At 37.9% G+C, this 20,627-nt stretch overlaps 1 protein-coding gene across 1 annotated transcript; it reads left to right on the top strand.

The window, feature by feature from the left end:
• The first annotated feature begins 533 nt into the window (after window positions 1–533).
• LOC127029050 (cAMP-specific 3',5'-cyclic phosphodiesterase 4D-like) lies at window positions 534–20,437 on the top strand. Its single transcript, XM_050914712.1, has 10 exons — window positions 534–581; window positions 5,338–5,431; window positions 9,011–9,183; window positions 10,186–10,284; window positions 10,368–10,532; window positions 13,979–14,078; window positions 17,938–18,092; window positions 18,621–18,743; window positions 19,243–19,425; window positions 20,027–20,437. The coding sequence occupies exons 1-10, from the start codon at window positions 534–536 to the stop codon at window positions 20,435–20,437; spliced, it is 1,551 nt and encodes a 516-aa protein (XP_050770669.1).
• The last annotated feature ends 190 nt before the right edge of the window (window positions 20,438–20,627 follow it).

The following is a 20,627-nucleotide window of genomic DNA, read 5'->3' as shown; positions in this document are numbered from 1 at the left end:
AAGAAATACCCCATGCCCAGGAGAGTCCCCAGCACTGGCCAATGGGAAAATACCATACATCATGTCACCAGCCCCTCACATTTATATCTTTTAGGGTGACATACTATTGGCTGCTAGTTAGGCTCTATGGGAGGGATTACTGGCACCGTTTGTGGCTTCCCCTTCAGGTCCTTATTTGGTAGCTGTTGATAGAGCAAGTCTTTCCAGCAGCTGAGCATCTTGACATACATTATTCATTAAGTCCTGGTGTTCAGGAGATATGCATATCCCTAGCTCTTCAGATATTTCTTCAACTTGGACAATATGTCTCTTCAACGTTGCCTCTGAATGCTTGGAGTTTTACAAATGGCATTTATACAATCAGAAGACCACGCAATTGGATTTCATTTCAGTATGCCTCCTGTGCACACAGTTGCTGAGAACCTGAAGATCAGCAAAAAGAATTAGGAGAGAATTTTTCCTGGAAGTCTTTTGCAGTAGCAGATAGCAAAGAACTGATTAGCTTAGATTGATAGTATAGAAAAAAATCAAAAATGCCTGAGGCAAACTATTTACTCTCAGTTTCTTGGGGCTACATAAAGGTAGGATTTTGTTTTACTTTTTAAGAACCTTGATTTGTGGTGCATGATTGCATGATTACTGGATAGCATGAATATTTGTGGGTGATATGACTAATATGAATATAAAGTAAAAAGTCAGAAAAGTAAGCCTTTGTTCAGCAATGAGAATGAACTGCACAGTATACAGTCTTATAAACTGTTCTGGGACTTTTAAAATAATGTTGCTTCAGTGCATAATCAGACCAAGTCTAAAGCCAAAGAAATTTAGAAGGGTTTTATGTTATTTTAAAAAAAGATTGCTACAAAACTGTATTTCTAGACATTAAAAGATAAAAAAAAAAACAACTAAAAACTGAGATACTATACAATAGGAGAGAGCATGAGTAAAGAGGCTGAGGATAATGGGTGAATGTGTGACTCATAGTGGTATTAATAGCTGAAGAAATGTGAAATTATCAACAGCATGTTCCAGCAGCATTTTCTGGTAGCCTCTGTGTGTGTGTGTGTGTGTGTGAGACAGCTTATTGATTAAAACACTGGGAGACTGAAAATTGTCATCTTCTAATATTGATCTACATTATTATGTGGAGCAGCTTTGAACTAGCTTGAAACTGCAGTACTGCTAGAAAATGGAATTAAATAAGCTTTTATCTCTTTTATAGAAAAGTTTTGCACCAAGGAATTAAATCAATATGCCTGTCAACGTACAGAATTGAAATTCACTTAATACAAAACCACGTTTGGGCTTTTTTTTAGCCCTACTTGTGTGTTTGTGCTTAAAAAAATGATGTTGCCTTTATAATTGTTATCAAGTGTGAAAAAAAAAAACCGAAACCAAAACCAAACCAAAACAAAAAAACCCCACAAAAAACCAACATCATCCTATGCTTGACATACAATAACTGTTCCAAATCATCTTGTTTTAAAGAAAATTCTGATTTTTCCTGAACTAAATAATGCAAGTATTGAATTAAATGACTAAAAATAATACAAGCATTATATTCACACATGACTGAATCTCTTATGCTCATTTGTATTGATACCTACTTTTATCATAGGTTATTTCTTTTAAAGTAGAAATGTAAAACCCTCATTAGGTCATTGTGTCCGATTAGGTCATTGTGACCGTTCTCTGCTAATGCAGAATTGTTACAGTATATTCTCAAGGATTTTGTTCAGTCATCTGTGAAGAGGTTGGATGCCATTATGCTAGCTAGGTGGATTCCTTTCTCGTTTACCAAAAAATAAGATGGAATTATTTTCCATTCAGCTAAAAGTGAGGTATTTATTGTAATTTGCTTGGAAGTATTTCCTGGATTTCCAGGCAGCTGCTGTCATGTTCCTACTTGCTAAATCACAAAAATTCAATCACCGATCTTCAAAAAATGTTCACTCTTACTGTTTAGCCTTTAAAATGAATAGATTTTTTGTTAATTGAAGTTCAACAGATAGCATGGTAGCTATAATTGATTACATATGGAAAAATATGTCCTCTGTATAGACAGTGTCCTATACTGTGTATAGACAATGATTTTAGTTAAGAAGCTAAGTAGTACCTGAACACAATTTTAGTACAGTGCTTTAAGTTCACAGTATACACATTATAGGAAAAATGTGAAGAGAAGCAAAGATGATCTGCTTTTTATGACATTCATCCTGCTCAGTCCAGATGTTTTCAAAATAAATGACAATTAAAGTCTTGTTGCTGTGGCGTCAGCAACATGTGAAAGAATATGAGGAAATTGCACTTCTACCATTCTTCAAAGCCAAAAGCTTCTCCCATTGAATTCACTGTTAGCAGGAGGGCCTTGCAGAAGCTGGAGGACTTGTTTTACTGTATGCCCATATTCAGCAGCAACACAGTGTTCCACAGGTTTCATGCTGACGGTCTAGCTTTTATGTTATGGTGACTTATGGGGTGATGGGAGGTGGGAAGGCAAGGCTTTGCATCAGAATAGTCGGGAACATAGGATTAGAAAACACTGCCATGCTCCTTCCAATCCCTGTGGACATCCATACAATAAACATTTAGTTAGAAATTCTTAAAGAACATCTACTCCATAAGTTCCACAAGATTATTCTCAGTATGCAATAACAAACCTAAAAGATCAAAAGCCAAAATTGTACTCACTATAGGAAAATAACAGCAGGGACTGAGGTCAGCAAGATGTACTAAACTCTTTGCATTTATATGGTATCATTTCTATGTAATGCAGAAATAGACCAAACACTAAGCCACAGGTGAGGGCAAAAAAGACTCCCAATGGTTCCTGCCAGTCTGACCAGGTTGGAAAATGTTGCTTCCTAGCTGCTAGTCATTAAAGGGAGTTTAACTCTGAGTGTGCAAACAGGACACCAGTTAAGCACTTGAGAAGATGTAATGCCTTTAAGCATCATCACCAGGTCCTCCATCTGCTTTCTCTAAGTGGAACTAGCCTCCAGTATTAGCAAGTAAGGTAAACCTTGTCCTCTCTACCTCTTCCCTGCAATTAAATTTATGATTTGGAGGAAAAAAAGTCTTTCCTATTTGTTGTGTCAGGTAACCGCAGAACATAGTGCAAACAAACACCAATTTGGTTTTTTTTTTTTCAAACCTGGGAAATTTTTAAAGAGAGTTCCTGAACAGTACATATCAGTGGTGGCTAGATGATTTTTCAAAGTACAGAATGTGACCCAGTAGCGTTGCTCTGCAGCTGCAAAAACAGTATCGCAAAGTTGGGCATCATCTAAGAGGGTTTATCAGGAAACAACCAGACAGATGAGGACCTATTTAGTTGGGATCCAGTGAACTAGCTGGATTAAATTAAGGAAGAGAGAATACTGGAGTGGTAATGGATATACCGATGACAGGCCTGGAAGTTAATGCAATTTTGTCATCTTCTGACATTTTATTAAGATTCCTATACGCTATATTTAATTTAAAGCTGTGGTTTCTGGATACTGTCTGGAGGCAAGTCATTCTATGAGATCTTCATTTTTTGCCTTAAATAATTCAGTTTCTCACCTTCATGGGTGCAGAAAAAAAGCAGGCAAGCGTGACTTAAATGTGTGTTAAGTTTAAAGAAAGGCTTTTAAAAATACTCTTTGGATTTTTTGGACCAGTCCCATTACTGCCTGGCAAGTTTTACTTGTTTTTTTAACATTTAACATTGGTGACAAACATCTGACCTCACTGTAGAGGTTGATACTGATTTCGTGCAGAATATATAGCCCTGTATTTCATAGTATGCATAACTATTTGTAGTATGGTTCTAATTTTCAGAAATCTGTTGAACACTTGCTAGCACACAGCTGTATCTGAGATCAAAGCTGAGCCTTTGGCTTGTGACAAAAGTAGAATTCGGTCTTTGTAGCAGGAAGTTCCTGAGCTGATCACATGTCAAGAGGGCAGGAAAATGCAGTGGCTAACGGTTAGAGTGTTATATTAAAGGTAATTTTTATTTGGCACGCTGTGAGCAATACAGTAATTGGTGACTTACAAAGACATTGTGAAGAAAATAACACCTTTCATTATGCAAGGCCTCTTTGAAGAAAGGGCTTTGATGATTCCAATGGGATGGAAAGGAGGTGATTAATGTTTAGTCTAGTGCTTTATCCAATATAGAAGAATAAACTACCAGTTTTCAACATAGATGAATGTTTACAGGGATATATACTAAGGATAGCTATTGCTTGATGTAATAAATAGTCATAACTGGGTGAACAAGATGGAAGAGGATTCTGAAAATGGCACAAATTATTTGGCTTTGTTAAGAGAAAAGATGACTGAGAAATCTAAAAACAAAATGAAAGGATGGCACAATGGGAGGCAAAATTCAATAGTGACAGATGCTAATTTACATTGGAAAGAGTTGTTTGAATCGCTAATAAATATTGCTGAGTTCTATTTGTTGATAATATCAAAGCAGAGCTATAGTCAATGAAAACACGTGTAACATAGCTAGAGCTGTATTACACAATTAACCTGTCGAACATAATGCCACAAGATATGATTTAACCCTGAGTCTAGAAGGAATCAAGAAAGGCTCAATGATGAGTACATAATCAATTATACGTTTCGTGGAATGTTAATATCCACTTGTATCCAATAGAGTGTCTATGTGAATTGCTAACTTAAGGGGAAAAGGAAGTTTCCATAGATGGGTATTTTCTACTCTGATGTTTCATACAGATACAGACAATTTTCTGAGACTGCAGAATGGGCAAGTCATTGTGCTGATCTAGTATAATAATTTAAGTAAAAGACAACAAACCTACTTCTATTCGCATTGACGTGTAGGAAATCAGTAAGATATTTTGATTTTTTTGAGCAGTGCTGTCAAATATATTTGAGTAGATTAATGATGAGAGGGAAGATAAAATTGAAAGATTACAAAATGTATCGCAAAAATGCACAAATAGATTAATTTACAAATACGATAAGAAACCCCTAGTAGAGAAGGGGTCCTGTGTAAATACATTTGTATTTTCTCTCCAAATTAAAATAAAAAAATTGAAAAGACAGGAATATTAATTATTTGTGTGTATGCATAGTCTTATAGTTTTCAGCTACTAGTAGGACCCTGTGCCTTAGTAATTGATTCACTATGGAGTATTTTAGGAGGTTAAGAATTATGTTGTCCAACCCACGAATTAGTAGAGCAATGTTATATGTGATTTTTGCTTTTACAGTTATCTTAATTTAGTATATATTCTTAATGTCGTATTCTTTCTATCCTAACTAAAATACATATTGATCACTAACTTACACTTTTTGTTTGTTTGTTTTGTTTTCCAGTTTAAAAGAATGCTCAACCGGGAGCTAACCCACCTATCTGAAATGAGCAGGTCAGGCAATCAGGTCTCAGAATATATATCGAACACATTCTTAGGTAAGACTGTGATGGGAGTTAACTTTTTTGCCTTTTGGTTTTTTTAATCTCTCTCTGGGCTGTGATAGAGTTTAAAAGCAAGTAGCTTTCCATATTAATTTCTATTTTCAGAAACTGCACATTTAGTATTGCATTGTTCAGTGTTTGAGCAGAGAGATCATGTTAGATCCATTTCGTCACAGGTTGTTTAGTTTGTGTGTGTGGTTTCCCTGTGCGTGTAGTTACAGATAAATATTCGTATACATATTTTCATGTAACATTACAACTACTATATTGCTACCATATTAAGAAATGAATATATAATAAGCTAATTATCTCATATATTAAAAAGAATTCTTCCACTGTTTCCCTTATGGCCAGAATGAAAGTTACTGCAAAGAGGTTTCAGTGTGCTGGAAGCACACAAGCACAAGTAACCTCATAAAATCTCGTAGCGCACAGTTCTGATGCTTTGGTATTCCCTGCCTGTGCATGAGAGGGTTGATGAATATGGCTAAGTCAACATCTGAACAGACTACTGCCAGGAGAATTTGTGTGGCTCGAGCTTGCATGGTGGGATGTGAGCATTAAAAAAAGCCTGACACAATATTACAAAGAGTATGGTTCGTCCTCTATGGCTTTGCAGAAGGCAGTATATATTTTTTTTTGCTAAAACTGGTGAAAATTAATAAAACTTGGTTCCATACTGTTGATTTTGAACATGAAGATAAAGATAATATACCAATCTCAAACATGTTTTGAGCAAAACACCATTGGTTCATAAAGACTGTGCATATAAGGGGAGGCACAGCTGAATACGTCTAAATTAGGATAACAAGTACTTTAAAAAGTGCCAGTCACACATGTTAAGATACATCTTGTTTTATTTGTGTGAGATACCATAGCTGGGGCTTTTTGTGTTTTTTGAAAGAAGTGGGTTTTTTAAGTACATTTTATCCTGCTTGTCACCATATCCTAAATGGATCACTTAATGTGTCTATTCAGTTCACCCATGATTGCAGTAGCGTGCCTGAGAACTGCGGCACAACAGGGTTTCAGACAGTAAGAAAGTGATGAGCCTCTGTTATGGAGAAGCAATATTGCACAGCTTCAGGAGCCCTGAAAGTCACAGTGTACAGTTGCCTGAGAAGATGACCCACTTAGGCTAACTGAAAAGACTGATACATCAGTTTCTGCTTGCTTTTACTTGAAAACTTAAGGCTCATTTTGACAGGGTAAGGAAATGCATCTGTCAGCGTTTCACATGAGACCTCAGTCTTGAGCAGAAAGAGTGCTGGAAAGGCAATCACTTCTAAGTTGGGTATTCTTTTGTGGCTGCATGTAAATGGAAACCTAGGATACTTTAAAATGTAGGTATACAAGGAGGAAAACAGGAAAACACATCAGCTACAGAAATATTGCTTAAATAGAGTATTTTCAAAATATGCAGTTTAAGTATATAGATTCTGAGCAACAATGTGAAGAGGGAAAACATTCTCTCCATAGAAAATTTTAATGAATCTAGTTAGTTAAATATTTTTTAAATACATAACCTATCTCCTGAACATCTACAGACTTTCTCACATTTGAAAGTTAGGATTGTGTCATGAAAAAACAGGTTTTTACTGTTCTTCTTCAAAAAAAGATGGACTGTTTTCCCAAATAGGGCTACATGACATGTATGAAGTTATTCATAATGACAACAAATATATTCCTTGTGTAAGAATTAAGGCTCCTACATTGAGTATGAGAATATGTAAGGTTTTTATTTTTTTGGTGTAATTAACCTGTTTTCCTATGAACAGAAAATGTAAGAGAACCTGTCAATGAGTATAGCATAACCAGGGTCAAAATGGCAAGCTGTCTTTTCTAGATGTTCAGATGGGCCCAGGATCCTTTGCCCTGTGTGCTCGTAGTTACAAAAGCACAGGCAATCCTGTGGAATTCCTTTGGAGATCTAAAGTCATTCAGACAGACACTTCCTTTCACTTGAGTTAGTCTGACAGCTCAGCTTATGAACCTCCCTTTGATGGGTCTAAACTTTGTGCATATGACCAAAACCATAAACATCAAAGCACGAACACTAGTCACTGCTCCTCATCTGTTGTCGGTTTGTACGTTAAGAGGTGCAGCGCTCCTCCTCCCCCTTTTTTTGATTGTCTGTATGAGGAGAGTAGTGAAGTATGGTGGGGGCAATCAGGGAACTCGGTGCTGCAGGCTAAAGCTTGGTGACATTTCCAGTCTCCTCTTCGCTGTGATTTGTTTGGGATTTGAGGTGTCCAGTAAATGCAGGCTGCTAAAGGGTAATTAAAAAAAGAAATGAAAAAAAAGAGGAAAGTGAAGAAGCAAACACAATAACATTCTAGGAATTAGGAATGGATTTGCTACCCTTGTCTGGTTTCAACATCTTTATTGAAAATGACCATTGCAGGAAGGAAAAAATGGACATATATTTTCAAGAGCCCCCCCCCCCTTTTTTTTTGTTATTTCTTTTGTTCTAAGGTGTTTTTAAATCATCATTTTTGCTAGGCTTCTACGTTAGAAACATCTGTTCTGGATTTTCCTGGTTTTGCTGGAAGATTCTTGAGGACTAGAAAAGGTGCAGGTATATTTCAGCAGAGAAGAGATAATTTGGAGTGAGTCATTAAAACTCTGTTTAAAAATGGTATGAATAGAATAGAATTAATGCAAATTCCTAGCAATTTTGGCAGGAGAGTCCTTTGTTGCACTAACTTGTATTTCTTTGGGGACCACAGATGTCTGCAGTGCTCCACACCCCCATACTGTTTCTGCAGCAATCATCTGGCAATGGCCTAAATATACTTTACTCTCAGTTTAATCCTTGTCTATATTGTTAGAAGGTTTTGCTGGCACATATGTTGATGTGGTATATGAAGTGATGCTACTCATACTGCTATGGAGGCAAAAGCCCACAGGAAAATGTTGGTTTTTAGCAAAACAGTCCTTTTGTCAGTATTACTCTGATTGGGAGGTGCAGAAAAGAACTGCATTGCTGGCATGAACTGCCTCTACATCCAAAGCGTTTGTTGATATGGCTCCGCTGGCAAAAGTCTGAGTTGTGCAGAGTCTTAACACAAACAGGACCAGTCCCCAAGTATTAGGTCCTTTGAGTCCTGAAATGTTTTGTAAAGGTTTACATGAGATACCGTTTTGATTTTTTTAGAACTACAATTTCAGAGAGTGTTTTTCCCGGAAAAGAAGAAATTTAAAATTTTCTTAAGAATGAAAGTTTAGATTTCTTTTCAGTTGTAAAAACATTTTTTAAATGAAAGGATTAACCTTATCTACAGTGTTGGGGTGCAGGAAAAGTGGAAATCAGACAGTCGCAAGTCACATTTAAAGCCAGTTCAGAAATAATGAGTCAATTTGTGAAATAGAAATCTGCTTATCTTGAGGTATAGGTCTATGTTTATCTTTTCATGTTTTTACTGCTCTTGATATGAAATATCTGTTGCAAAATCTCCAAACATAAAAAAAAGTTTTGTTAAGAATTACAATATCTATAATACGCAACTCAACAGTAAAGTGGACAAAAATATTTGTAAATCCTTTCAAAATTATTCTTTTATTCTTTTGAAGACAAACAACATGAAGTTGAAATCCCTTCTCCAACACAGAAAGAGAAAGAGAAAAAGAAGAGGCCAATGTCCCAGATCAGTGGAGTCAAAAAACTGATGCACAGCTCCAGCTTGACTAATTCCAGTATCCCCAGATTTGGAGTTAAAACAGACCAAGAAGATGTTCTTGCCAAGGTAGAGAATATTTAAATCCTTGAATTAAAATAGAGGGTGGACTTGTCAGTATTATTCCATCCTCTGCTTATAACCATTGATTTCAAGCTGTAGCACCAAAGGCTGGTCTCACTTGAAATAATATAAATCCAGTGAAATGGAAGAATAACAAATAAAATCAGAATCAGGCCATGAGGATTAATTTCCACATGAACAGGATTTCAGCAGGAATGTTTGCTGTCTGGAGATGGAATATAAATTAGTATTTCTATATGCATTAATAAAGCTGCTTATTCATAAATAATATCTGAGGAATGAATAGTAAACATACCATATACTATCAGAGGAATGAGAATATATAGCAGCCCTATGGTTTTTTTTTTTAAATGCACAACTGGATATAGCATTAGAGCTATCCTTGCAGGTCCTGTCTTAAGCTGTATCGTTTTATGTACATCAGTTGTGGTTTTGTTTTTAGTGACATTTCCTGTGATTTTTCACACCAGCAGCTATTTGGCAATAATCTAAAACTGGCATAAAGTGATTATTCATTCAATTTTAGATTTTTGCATTTTGAAATATGCCTATCCTTATGTTTTCAGGAATCTCCCCCTTTATTTGAAGAGTCTGTTTCTGAGAACCAGGGAGACAGCAGCAGAACCACAGAATCTCTCTCTGGAGGTTTCCTCCTCGCTGAACTCTGCTGTCACTGGGCAGTGAGATAGCAAAGTGTGTCAGTTCAGCTCATTCAAGATACTGTAGCATTTTTCCTTCTGGAGCAATCCACTTCAGAGGGGCACTCTTTCCTGCCTAGTGAATTAAAATCTAGAAAGTTGGTAGCTGCAAATTCAAATGTTACAAGATTAGTAGCAGCAGCTTTCCCCCTTTCAGAGTTTAGCATATAATTTTCACAGTGGCAAGGTCTGAATCTTCATGAGTCTGCTGTTTGTAGCTGTTTCAATCAAAAATCGCTGGAATATGTGTGTTAGGTTTCAACATGTCTGTTGCTTGATTCTGTTCTAGGAACTAGAAGATGTGAACAAATGGGGCCTTCAGGTTTTCAGAGTAGCAGAATTATCTGGAAACAGACCTTTGACAGTCATCATGCACACCATTTTTCAGGCAAGTAGCAGTAGCCGTACTGCTTTTTGCTTGTCTTAGAGATTTTTCTGTGCTTTGTAATCTTAATTGTTTCTCTATTCTAGGAACGGGACTTGTTAAAAACATTTAAAATTCCAGTAGGCACTTTAATAACTTACTTGATGACCCTAGAAGACCATTACCATGCAGATGTGGCATATCACAATAACATACATGCTGCAGATGTTGTTCAGTCAACCCATGTCCTGCTATCAACCCCAGCATTAGAGGTAAACTACGCTAAGGTGGGAAAGAGGCAGGCATGAGAGAAAGGGACATACTAAGACTCTTCTAAACTAAATGTTAAAGATTTGTTTCTGCAGTATTTTTTAAAAGAAATCTTGACATTTCTTTCATGAATTGTGCTCTTCTAAAGATATTTTGTGAGGATCAAAGTTTATTTACATGTAAATATTGTGCAGAAAATGTCACATCTTTTTCTTTTAAAACATGATTTTATACTTACAGATTTGTGCTGTCATAACCTTTTTCATTGTAACACAATGCGTAACTTGTTTCCACCATCTCATTATTAATACTACATCCTGTTCTGTCATTATTTCCCATGTGAGACACTGTGTTGGGTTTGTGTAGCGAGACACTGTGTTGGGTTTGTGTAGCGAGGGAGGGGCTACAGGGGTGGCTCCTGTGAGAAGCTGCTAGAAGCTTCCCTGGCTCCAACCTGGACCCACCTCTGGCCAAGGCCGAGCCAATCAGCAACAGTGATAGCGTCTCTGTGATATAGCATATTTAAGAAGGGGAAAAAAAAACTCCTGAGGTGGTGAGGGTAAGATGGAGGAGAAAGAAGAGCTACAGTAAAAAAAGAGGAGGAGAGGAAGAAGATGGGAGAAGAGGAGGAGGAGCTCCAGTAAGGAGTGGGATGTGAGAGAAACAACCATGCAGGCACCGAGGTCAGTGAAGAAGGAGAGGGAGGAGGTGCGCTGGAGCAGAGATTCCGGCAGGCTGTCCCCCTGCAGCCCATGAAGGGTTAACGGCAGAGCAGAGATTCCCCTGCAGCCCGTGGAGGACCCCATGCCAGAGCAGGTGGCTGGGCCCAGAAAAGGCCATGACTCCATGGGAAAGCCCACGCTGGAGCAGTTTGTGGAGGACTGCAGTGCGTGGAAAGGACTTGCGTTGTAGAAACTCATGGAGGACTGACCCCCGTGAGAGGGACCCCACGCTGGAGCAGGGGAAGAGTGTGAGGAGTCCTCCCCCTGAGGAGGAAGGAGCAGCAGAAACAGCTGTGATGAACTGACTGCAACCCCCATTCCCGTCCCCCTGTGCTGCTAGGGGGGAGGAGGTAGAGGAATCGGGAGCAAAGCTGAGCCTGGGAAGAAAGGAGGGGTGGGGGGAAGGTGTGTTTTTAAGATATGGTTCTATTTCTCATCATCCTACTCTGATTTGGTTGTTAACGAATTAAATTGGTTTATTTTTCCCCAAAATCGAGTCTATTTTGCCTGTGACCATAATTGGTGAGTGATCCCTCCCTGTCCTTGTCTCGACCCATGAGCTTTTTGCTGTGTTTTCTCCTCCCCATCCTACCTGGGGGGGAGGAGTGAGCGAGCGAGCGGCTGCGTGGTGCTTTGTTGCCGGCTGGGCCTAAATCATGATAGACTCTCACTAACCACAGTTAGTGGAATTGCTTAGGAAAGATAGTGATAAAATGGGATTCCCTCAATAGGGCTATTTGTTGGTTGTTCCCCCCCCCCCCCGCCCCGTTCATATTCATTCTGATCCTGAAAGGCTACTTTTGTGTTTGTTTCACAGGCAGAGTGGAACATGTACTAAATTTTGATTGGACTATCTCATTTTTTTCATAAATATTTCAAAATTATTTGGAAAACAATAACATTTCATATGTTCTTTTCTGAGGAATTCTCTTGTTGAAAGTGCTTAAATCTTGGAAGTGAAAGGAAGCAAAAGAAAGATAGAGATTACTTCCCCTTTTTAAGCACAATTCAGCCCTTAGTATAGCAAACATTGACATATCCCAGTAAATTGTTGGAAAAAGGCAGATAAAGCAAGTAGTTTAAATTTTAGTAGTTCAGAAGGGTTTGCCGTCATTTTCAAGAGGGGGCTGCATTTTGACTATTTTTCATAATGACCAATCTTTCATGTTACTGAATTGTCGTGGTTTGACCACAGCCAGCAACTAAGCACCACGCAGCTGCTCACCCCTCCCCCCTCCCAGTGGGATGGGGAGGAGGATTGGGGAAAAAAAAAAAAAGGTAAAACTCATGGGTTGAGATAAGAAAAGTTTAATAACTAAAGTAAAATATAATACTAACTAATAATAATATAATAATAATTGTAATGAAAAGGAATATAACAAAAAAAAAGAGAAATAAAACCCAAGAAAAGACAAGTGATGCACAATGCAATTGCTCACCACCTGCTGACCGATGCCAGAGCCGCGATCCACGCCTCCTGGCCAACTCCTCCTTGTTTATATAGTGGGCATGATGTTCCATGGTATGGAATACCCCTTTGGCTAGTTCAGGTCAGCTGCCCCGGCTATGCTCCCTCCCAGCTTCTTGCACACCTGCTTGCTGGCAGAGCATGGGAAACTGAAAAGTCCTTGGCTTAAGATAAGTGCTACTTAGCAACAACTAAAACCTCAGAGTGTTATCAACATTATTCTCACACTAAATCCAAAACACAGCACTGTACCAGCTACTAAGAAGAAAACTAACTCTGTCCCAGCCGAAACCAGGACACGAATGCTTCTGCTTTACCTTCTCCTTAACGAGAGGGTTATAAGTGGACCTTAAGACTATTGGCAGGTCTTGATCCTCAAAAGACTCAGGAATTCTCTTGGGAAAGATTTTCTTTATCTCAAGAAGGAAGATCAGATTATGTTCTTAAATCACCACTAGCTTCACCAAACAGCTGAACTGATAGTCAGTAGCATTTTGGGGTTTTTTTTCCAGATCAACTGTTTTTCATGGCCTTGTTCTCAGTGGAGCTTTAGCCAGTAAAATAGCACTATCTGCCTGGTGCCACTGCTGACCTACACACTTCTGAGCTGTTCTTGATCAGTTATGAAAGCAATTATATAACGTGGGTGCTTGTGACAACAGGGGACTGGACTCAGTGACATGCCGGGTCCCTTGCAGTTCTCTGTTCCTATTTTCCTAATAATCTCATACAGAAGAAAAATCAATAAATGTTAAGTAAGATGCCTTGTAGTCTATCACCCTTTCCTTTAGCATCATTTAGATGTGCGTCTGCACAATGAACACATTGTCCTGTATTTGAATGTAGACGTCAGATGTAACATGATACCATGATATGTAGGAATCAGACTGAAATTTTTAACTTTAATTTGTGCTGTAGGTTAGAAATCTAAGTCTGTACTTAATGATCTAATAAAAGTGGATTTATTTACAGACTGAAGCTGAAAAAAACCTTCAGTTGTTACTGAATTTAGTGATGCTGTCAGTGTGAAGTAAGGATAATTTTACTTTCATGGTCAAACTTGAAATATTTATGAAATTCTACATAATTGACAATTTTACAAAAGGTTATGATAGTCTATGTATAAAATCTCTTAAGATCCCTGATACATTCCAAATGCGTTTTGCTTGTTCAGATCTAGATTCAAAGTAGAGTCCTTTTTATTGAAAACATTTTTTCATTGATTAGTGATTGTCATTTCTGTTTCATGATTTTCTAGGCAGTGTTTACTGATTTGGAGATTCTTGCAGCAATTTTTGCCAGTGCAATACATGATGTAGATCATCCTGGGGTTTCAAACCAGTTTCTTATCAACACAAGTAAGTTTGATGTTCAGTGTTTTTTCTCAAAAATTTGCTGCAAGATCTGCACATAGCACCTGAAAAATACGCAGTTCGTTACTTGTTTGCTATATCTGTACCTTTTCTCAGTAAATGGATAGGCGTTTGTATTTTTAACTGGATATTATTTTGCATTGCTTGTAACTTTAGAAATAATATACATAGTACCCTCTAGCAAAAATTACTAAGACATGAACTATAATCCTGGCACTGTTTCAATGTATTGGATGTGGTCTCTTTCCTGGAAGTTAGTTGGTTTACATTAAATAAATAAAGTTGTAGGAGAAAAATGAAGGAAGATTAAATAAAATATCAAAAAAAAGGAAGACAACAGTTTCTGTGTTTATATTGGAAGCATATGGCATGACCAAGGATAGCCATACATTTTTAAGAAACTTAGAAAACAAATTTCTTTTTAGCAGACTGGCAGGCCCATCTCTGTCTCTCCTTGGCTGCTATACTTGTTTTCTGATCTCTGCATACTCATGCCTCTTGGACTGAATTTTCTCAGCCTGTCCCTGCAGGCTATGGCAAACCTCTTTTCTTTTTTTTTGTGAGTCTCTTGCTGGCGCTCCATGTGTGGAGGAAAAAGCCCTAATGAAATGAGACCCTAATGCCATCTCTGAATTTGAAACCCAGGGTACTTGTTCTGCATTCCTCAAGGCTGTTCTCTGCAGCATTGCATGAACCACTTCCCCCTCTTTAATCTTCTACTAGAAGAAAAACACTATTAGCTTTGTTGAACCTGATCATGACACATTTACTGAACGGCTTGTTGCCCCAATGTAATCTGCTTTGATTTCAGTGGCGTATGTTACTATTATAAGTGGGTAGCACATTGTAAGTCAGCGCAAGTTCCGTCATACGATGTTATTTCTTTTGCCATCTGATGACTTCTTTTACAATAACTGACCCAGAAGTACAAAAGTTGAAATAATACTAAGAATCCAAGCACATAAGAAGAAAAAGCTACAGAAATGGAAACATACCTAGGGTTGCATATTTGACCCATCTGGTTGCACATTTATAGATGCTGTCATTCCTGCACTTGGGTGAATCTATTGCACTGGTGCTAAAATAATATGACCCCATATCAGCAGTATAGTTTGAAGAAGGGAGCTCCTGTTCTGACTCATTGCTGCTGTACGTTCAAATAAGACCTCCACTCCAGTCTAGCCTGCATCTAATTTTATTTGCCTTAATGGCCTGAGGGCTACCCTGTAGTGAAATTCAATTTGGTGACTCATCTGCAAGGAGGAGGATTGGGATTGACTCTAGATTTCTGGTGCTGTATTGGTAACCAGTACAGTTCAGCAGTGTGGTATAGGAAGAGAGTGAATCAAGCTTTGTGCACAAAACAGTGTGCAATACCCAAATTCTTAAGAGTAGGCATATGTAAGTAAAGTTTTAATTTGTTTGTTTAATCAGAAATTGAATAGCAGGATATATTGGTGGCTATGAGGTGCTATGGGGAAACCACTGAGTTGTTCAGGTTTAAGCAGGATGACTGGCTAGTTGAAGGGACCAGTAGTGATACATAAAGCTTTTGCTTTTAGGCAGACAGCTGAAATTCAGCTAAGTTAGGAGTGATTATTATGCTGCTTATTTAGTGGCTTAGAAGAAATGTCTTGTTCTTCTCAATTCAGCTTTTGATAGAGAAGGCTTCCATGTCAATCAAGTAACATCACTAATTGGAACTGCTGTTGCCAGGCTGAAAAGAGACAAAGGGATTTTATCCCTTTTGAGTTATGTGTACAAAGAAGAAACTGTAGGGACAGAGACAAAGACCATCTAATTTAGATTTTATTTAGCTACCTAATACCCATCATTTTCAATGAGAGCTTAAGAATCAATGCCCACATGGCTTGTACAAAAGTCACACATGAAGTCTCTCAAATCCCAGATTTTCCTAACCTCTAGAAGATCATTTGCTTCCATCTAGTTTTGTTTTCCAATGAACCTTACAATGTATTAACATTTCACTAAGAAGTATAAGAATACATTTTTTAAAAGCATAATAGACTTATAGTTACTTAAAGTATGTACATATTTGCCATATTTCAGCTTATTCTTTATAATTACTTGTGATATTTCTGAATATTATTTCCCTATTTCAGGTTTTAAAGTCTATTTACACAGTTGTCTAAAAATCTGATCCATCTTGAATGCTATTAAAGAACAAACAAATATGGATTGTGTTAGCATCAGAGGAGATGCTTATTTGATCATTGTACCTCTGTCCTTCCAGACAAATACTCTTGAAGCTTATAATGTGTTACAGATTACCAAGGGGGAACTTTCTTCCATTTCCATCTCCTTTACAAAGTTGAGCACATTTTAGCTCTGTCTGTAGATCCAGCCCTTCCAAAGTAGTTTGGCAATGTTGAGTGTTTTGCAGTTGGAGCTCGTCAGAAAGCTGTTTGAAAGGAAAATAAACCAGTGCCTGTCATCTTTGTAAGAAAAATAACAAGTAGGCAAGCTTTCTAAATGTTCTGTGAAAGATGAAAGAGAGATCATTTGACAAACTCACTTTCTTTTTCTTTTTGCTATTATGGTTTTGCTGCCATCAGGATAAGGAAAGGTAGAGGAAGGGTTTCCTGATTCACAAGATCAATGTATTCAAGACAGGAGAGGAAGACAGCAGGAGAATGCATAATGAGGCTAATGAAATCTGAAGAGCAGAGCTTTTATAGGCACCCCATTGAGCTAGAGGGATTTTAAAACAAAGCTGCTGTAAAAGAAGATAAAGAGGACAGAGTAGAATAGACTTACATATGGTTAGATTTAGGATAGAACAGCTGTAATAAATAGAAATTAATATCAGCACATGACAAGTGTGATTGCATAAAAAGTATTCATTTTTGATGACACATTCATTTGCAAGCTGTGTCTTAAAACATATGCAAGCTGATTGTGTGGTATCCCTGGGTAGAATCTAAAGCTGTGCAGAAAATTGTAACTGCTTTTATTTGTCAAAGCTGGCTGTTCAGTGGGCCTAAGCAGACAAATGCAGACCTTGTGTGTGTGCCTTAGTACAGGCATTGCTAGGAAGGTGTATGTTATTCTCGCAGCCATATGGAGTGACCAAGTTAAGAATACTTGTGTTAGAGAAGGCAGCATTACAGCATCAGGTATTAATCGCACTCAAGTATGAGGCAGTAGGCAAGGCCACTGCTTGCATTTTCAAGTCACGTGACCTTCCAAGAAAAAGACCAGAAGCATAACTGTTACCGTCCTACCAGCCTCCTCTCAAAACATCCTATTGTCGTGGACTAATGACCCCTAGGCCTAACTGGCTAGGCATCTGAATGCCTTAGCTAACTGCAGAAGGACATGGTTTGAAAACCAAGATGTGTGCTCTCCGTCTGACCTGCAGCAAAGCCTCAGCTGTGTATTCCCAGGTCTGAGTACTGGATAGGTGCAACTTGACTTAAACAATTGAATTTTAGTAGTTGTGATGGGAGGGAGGGATGAGAAGAGAAAACATCAGTGTGTGTTTTAATTTAGGTGTGTTTATGCATATAATATTTTCCATGTGACCTCATGCAGATATGAAAATGTATTCTGAAAAATACATTACTTGTATTTTTTCTAACTTGCCACTCCAGGTATGTGTACATGCTTCACTGCAAAGCTTTTTTTTTATTTCCCTCAACATACTTTGCCTTGATTTGTTAAATTAATTTTGTAACTTTTGATAGTGTGTGAACTACAGCAACTCTGTTTCTAAAAGTTCATCTGCAAATCTTATTATGAATGTAATGAATTTGAAAAATCATAAGGGATTTGGTAGAAGCATGGGCTTTAGTAATGTTCTGCCCTGTGACTATTATTGCAGATTCTGAACTTGCCTTGATGTACAATGACTCATCGGTACTGGAGAATCATCACTTAGCTGTGGGCTTCAAGCTGCTGCAGGAAGAAAATTGTGACATTTTCCAGAATTTGACCAAAAAACAGAGGCAATCATTGAGGAAAATGGTCATTGACATTGTGAGTTCTGCTTGAGAGTCCCTCTTCCATAGTGCTAGCAAATTGAATAATAAAGCACAGAAACGTTTTATGATAAATTACATGTCATTAGACCCATAACCAATGAAGTAAAAGTTTGAAGTTTTATTGTGTATTGTCCAAACATGAATAGTGGGTTCTTTTCAGTTTCAGTAACCATCTATACATTTTTGGAAGGTATACAATCCTCCTTCAAGCTGTTTTCATACTGATGTGTATGCCATTTCACCATCACAGTTAGAAATTTGCTACTGAATTGATGATGAGCTTAGGCTGATCAGATCTTTCTGAACAATTCTGGACAATCATTTTGTTGTGTTCTTAAACTAATCAAAATGAAAACTTATTATTTTGGACACTAATGACATACGGGACTCAGACTTTTATAGTGTATTCAGATACAGGAGTTATGGGCTCCCCCCAGAACTGTTTATTTCTGTGTTCAAAGATTTTTTAAAAATCAGTAGAATAATTTACATAATATTCATTTATTCATTTGTTTCTTTCAAGGTACTTGCAACAGACATGTCTAAGCATATGAATCTATTGGCTGATTTAAAAACTATGGTTGAAACCAAAAAAGTGACAAGTTCTGGCGTCCTACTTCTTGATAACTATTCAGACAGGATTCAGGTAAGAAAATTCATCTGCAAATGGTCACTTGTATTGACTTACATCCTTAATAACATTGGCCTGCCTATCCTCCAGCATGGGTTAGATCAGTTGTCTATTCTCACACCATGACTCACTCCCTTCCCTCTTCTCCCTCATGTTTCCTACCTGTGACATATTCTGTTAGGTAGTGAGTGAGACTCTGAGAGAGTAACGGGGTGGTAAAGTACTTCTGGACTGAATGTGGCTTTGGCCTTCCCTTCAAATTATCAGCACCTGATTGGTCTTTCTCTCAAATATTTTCTGTCTCTTATACATGCAGAAGCAGCAGAAGTGAGGTAATTCATGGCTATTACTGCAAGTGTGAAAAACACCCAAGCACATAAGTTTTTGCTGTTTAGAATAAATCTTGCGCTACATGTATTTTCAAGATTCTGTTTCACAGCCACCAAAAGTGTAAATGGAAAAGCAGCTGTTTTTCTCCAGTGTAATAACACCGTAATTGTTCAATCTATTTTAGGTTCTTCAGAATATGGTGCACTGTGCAGATCTAAGCAATCCAACCAAGCCACTCCATCTCTACCGCCAGTGGACAGACAGAATAATGGAGGAATTTTTCCATCAAGGAGATCGGGAAAGAGAGAGGGGAATGGAGATAAGTCCCATGTGTGATAAGCACAATGCATCTGTAGAAAAATCACAGGTAATTGATTTGAGTAGGCAGTTAAATAAAACAGTATGATATTTTAACAGAAAAGGGTGGTCCATAGCCATTCTTTATGTTTTGATGAATTTCTGAATGCACTATTTCCTTTATTTCCTCCTAGTTAATTAATTCAGCTCCTGAGTAGTAAGTGAGGGGAGCTGAGATTCTTACTGTGAAAACATAGCACATGGCAGTGTGTTTGCTGAAGGGATTCCATCACTGTAGTGATCTGCAATGAAGCATATGCTTCAGAAGAGAGTATTGTACAGCTGCTCATTAGGGTTTCCTTCAAAAGCAGAATTAAATATAAAGCAGCTGTTTGGCTCACTAGATGCAGTGGATTTGTTTGGAATGAACAGTTCATTTGAAAACAAATCCTTTCCAAGTCCTTAGCCAATATCCTGAATCAGACTTTTGAAATGTAGAAGACCCTATTTACTACATAGAACAGCATAGGTTCCTTTCAGCCACCTTAAGGGTAGCATGTCTAGTGTCTCTTACTAGCGTTATCTTTCTCAGACATTGCATGACTTATAGGCATAGTTGTTTATTTCTTTGTGAATAAGAGTTCATCCTAATTTTGTATTACTTGAAACAGGTGGGTTTTATAGACTACATTGTTCATCCTCTGTGGGAGACATGGGCAGATCTTGTTCACCCAGATGCCCAGGATATCTTAGATACACTGGAGGACAATCGAGAATGGTACCAGAGCACAATCCCTCAAAGTCCCTCTCCTGCACCTGATGACCAGGAAGAGGGTAGGCAGGGCCAAACTGAAAAATTCCAGTTTGAACTAACACTTGAGGAAGATGGTGAGTCAGACACCGAAAAAGACAGTGGAAGTCAAGTAGAAGAAGACATCAGCTGCAGTGACTCCAAGACTCTTTGCACCCAGGATTCAGAATCCACTGAAATTCCTCTTGACGAGCAAGTAGGGGAAGAAGTAGAAGAGGAGGAGAACCAGACAGAACCTTGTGTGGTAGAAGACCATTCTCCTGTCACGTAACAATGAAGACGCAGTCTCTTTCTCTCTTGCCCTCTCCCTTTCTTTTCCTCTTTCTCTCTGTTTTTGGGTTTTGGTTTTTTGTTTTGTTTTGTTTTTTTAATTAGGTAATGGTTTCCAAAGTGTATGTCATATGCTACAACCATGGTCGCAACTCACTGTCATCTGCCAGGACGTTTGTTGATCAAAACTG

This window comes from Gymnogyps californianus, unplaced genomic scaffold (genome assembly GCF_018139145.2).
Source record: "Gymnogyps californianus isolate 813 unplaced genomic scaffold, ASM1813914v2 HiC_scaffold_66, whole genome shotgun sequence".
In the NCBI taxonomy this organism is placed as follows: Eukaryota; Metazoa; Chordata; class Aves; order Accipitriformes; family Cathartidae; genus Gymnogyps; species Gymnogyps californianus.
Note: the sequence above shows the minus strand (reverse complement) of the source record. Positions and strands in the feature narration are given on the sequence as shown.